Below are 2,872 nucleotides of genomic sequence, written 5' to 3'. Positions count from 1 at the left end.
AATGTTCATTTCCTAAATGTGATTTTTTCTAATTTAAAGACTATCTGAAATGGAAGGAGTCTTAGGGATCATTTGGTCTAAGTCTTTCATCTTGCAATGAAATAGAAAGTGAAAATAATGACTTGTCCAAGATCACAAAGGAAATAAGCAGAGAAAGGGATAGAACTGAAAAATTCTAAGTTGGAGTCTTGTCAGAATCAGAGTTCTTTCCATTTCATATATAAAGATAACTGTATTTTCATATCATGTTCCTCTCATTTCTTTCCCTGCAGAAAAGTCAGCCCCATGATACCAGGAAATCGAACACAATTCACTGACTTTATCCTCTTGGGATTTTCTGAGAAACCGTATCAGCAGGGCCCCCTTTTTGGTCTGTTCTTGGGCATGTATTTGGTCACAGTGGTTGGAAACCTGCTCATAATTTTAGCTATTGTCTCTGACTCTCACCTACACACCCCTATGTACTTCTTCCTTTCCAATCTGTCCATTGTAGATATCTGTGTGGTATCTACTACAGTACCCAAGATGTTGGTGAGCATCTTGACAGAAAACAAGGCCATCTCCTATACTGCTTGTCTTGCCCAGATGTTCCTCTTTATGTTTTTTATTGCTTTGGACAATTTTCTCCTAACTTCAATGGCCTATGACCGTTTTGTGGCTATCTGTCACCCTCTACGTTATGGAGCCATTATGAGCCCTCGGCTATGTGGCTTGCTGGTGCTGGTCTCCTGGGTAGTAAGCTTTTTAAACTCCCTTCTTCACAGTCTGTTTGTAACATGTCTCTCCTTTTGTACAAACCATGTAATTGAGCACTTCTTTTGTGATCTTGCTGAGATTCTGAAAATTTCTTGTTCTGACACTCTCCTCAACTATGCCTTGCTTTATCTTGTCACTGGGGTGCTAGGTATGCTTCCTCTCACAGGGATCCTTTTCTCTTATACTCAGATCTGTTCTTCTATTTTGAAAATACCATCTGCTCAAGGTAAGTATAAAGCCTTTTCTACCTGTGGATCTCACCTCTCTGTTGTTTCATTATTCTATGGCACAGGGCTTGGAGTACATTTGAGCTCCTTCACTAGCCACTCTTCCTGGAAGAGCACAGTTGCTTCAGCAATGTACTCTGTGGTGACTCCCATGTTAAATCCTTTCATCTATACACTAAGGAATAAAGACATAAAAAATGCCCTTAGAAAACTCAGTACCAGAACATCTTCCTCTCAATGATAGGCCTGGCTCCTGGTACTTGGAATAGTATACTGGCATTTCTGGGAAAAATAATGGGAGGCAAAAATAATGGATTCCTCATTCTCTCCCTACTTAAATCCATGCTCTATTCAGACAATGATTTTTCCCTAAAGTAGATGTTTCACTCTGTCACCCTTCCCCCATTGAATGCCATTGGCTCCTTATTATCTCTAGGATCACATACAAATTCTCCATCTGACATTCAAATCCCTTCATAACATAGTCACTCTCTACTTTTTCATTCTTCTTATACCTTACTTGCTACTACATACCTTTTTGCTGTTCTGTTAACAAGACACCATTTCTTAGCTATAGGCATTTTCTTGGGCTGTCTTTCCTGTCTGAAATGTTTTCTTTATTAAACTCCATATACTGGTTCCTTTTAAGTCCCAATTTTAAAAAAAAACCTATCTTTTACTTGAGTCATTTCCAACTCATCTTAATTCTAGTCCCTTCCCTCTGTTAATGATTTATTAATCCTCATTAATATTTATGAACTTAATTATTATTATATTAAATGCTGTTAATATTGTATATGGTGTGTTTGTATATATTTATTTACTTGCCTTTTCCATTACTTTGTATGATCTCTGAAATCAAAAATTGTCTTTTGCCTCATTTTGTATGCTCAATACTTCGCACAGTGATGACTCACCTATTATGTGTCAATCAAAATAAATTTTGATTGATCAGTCTCAAGGTTCCTACCTTACTGGATCTCTCTGGTTTTAGTGATTATAAACAATGTTGATCTTTATTTTTTCCTTTAGCCTCTATTCCTAGCATTTCTACATTTTTGGTTGAACACATCCTATATCCTTAAGATTTTTTTCTAGCTTAAAAAATGCTGGATATGGAATAAGGAGGGCAGAATTTTTGTTTTTAGTCCACCACTTATGAGCTATGTGCCCTTAGCCAAAGTACTTAATATCTTTCTCAATTTCTTCATTTCTGAAATGGGAATTGGAAAATTGGTTCTGATCACCTAACTTTTTTTTAGTACATCAAAATAAATATTGTATATGAAAGTGCTTTGTAAACTATCAAATGTTTGATATCACATTCAAGATCAAAAATCCGAAAGGAAGAAAAAATTAGAGAACATCTTACCTAATGAAATTTTCATTTCCGATTTTTGGCTGTTTTAGTTCTCAGACAAATGTTCATTAGACGGAGTCAACCTACATCCCTGAACCTCAAAGGTACTAATATTATCCTCAGAGGAAAATCAAAATGAAGAGAAAAAGTATACTTATATGTCTATCCACAAAGATAGATAGAATAACAAGTTGCCATAAAATAGGAAGAGTAGTAATTAAAATATTCAGAAGTTCACAGTTTTGAGAAAGAGTAAAAGTATGATTACATATGTATAAACTCTCAGATTGCTTACTGTCTTAGAGAATGGGCAGTTAAGACATAGAGAGAAGTAGAATTCTAACTCAAAACTTTAAAAAGAATATTAAAAATTTTTGAGGAAAATTAAATTATATTTTTAAAAGAAAGAATAGATTCATTTATTTAGCTATCAATTCAGAAATGCACAAAGGTCAATAAGCAATATGAATTAGAAATTCTAATTCAAGGAGACAAATTTGACCTCCCAGGTTTCTGTGAGATTTTGTAG

At 34.9% G+C, this 2,872-nt stretch overlaps 1 protein-coding gene across 1 annotated transcript; it reads left to right on the top strand.

Annotated features, from left to right (window-relative positions):
* Positions 1-285: 285 nt before the first annotated feature.
* Positions 286-1,224, top strand: LOC100924101 (olfactory receptor 7D2-like). Its single transcript, XM_003760968.1, has one exon. It carries the CDS (start codon positions 286-288, stop codon positions 1,222-1,224), a length of 939 nt encoding a protein of 312 aa, XP_003761016.1.
* The last annotated feature ends 1,648 nt before the right edge of the window (positions 1,225-2,872 follow it).

This window comes from Sarcophilus harrisii, chromosome 1 (genome assembly GCF_902635505.1).
Source record: "Sarcophilus harrisii chromosome 1, mSarHar1.11, whole genome shotgun sequence".
NCBI classification, from domain to species: Eukaryota; Metazoa; Chordata; class Mammalia; order Dasyuromorphia; family Dasyuridae; genus Sarcophilus; species Sarcophilus harrisii.
This window is presented reverse-complemented; position numbering and strand designations above follow the sequence as displayed.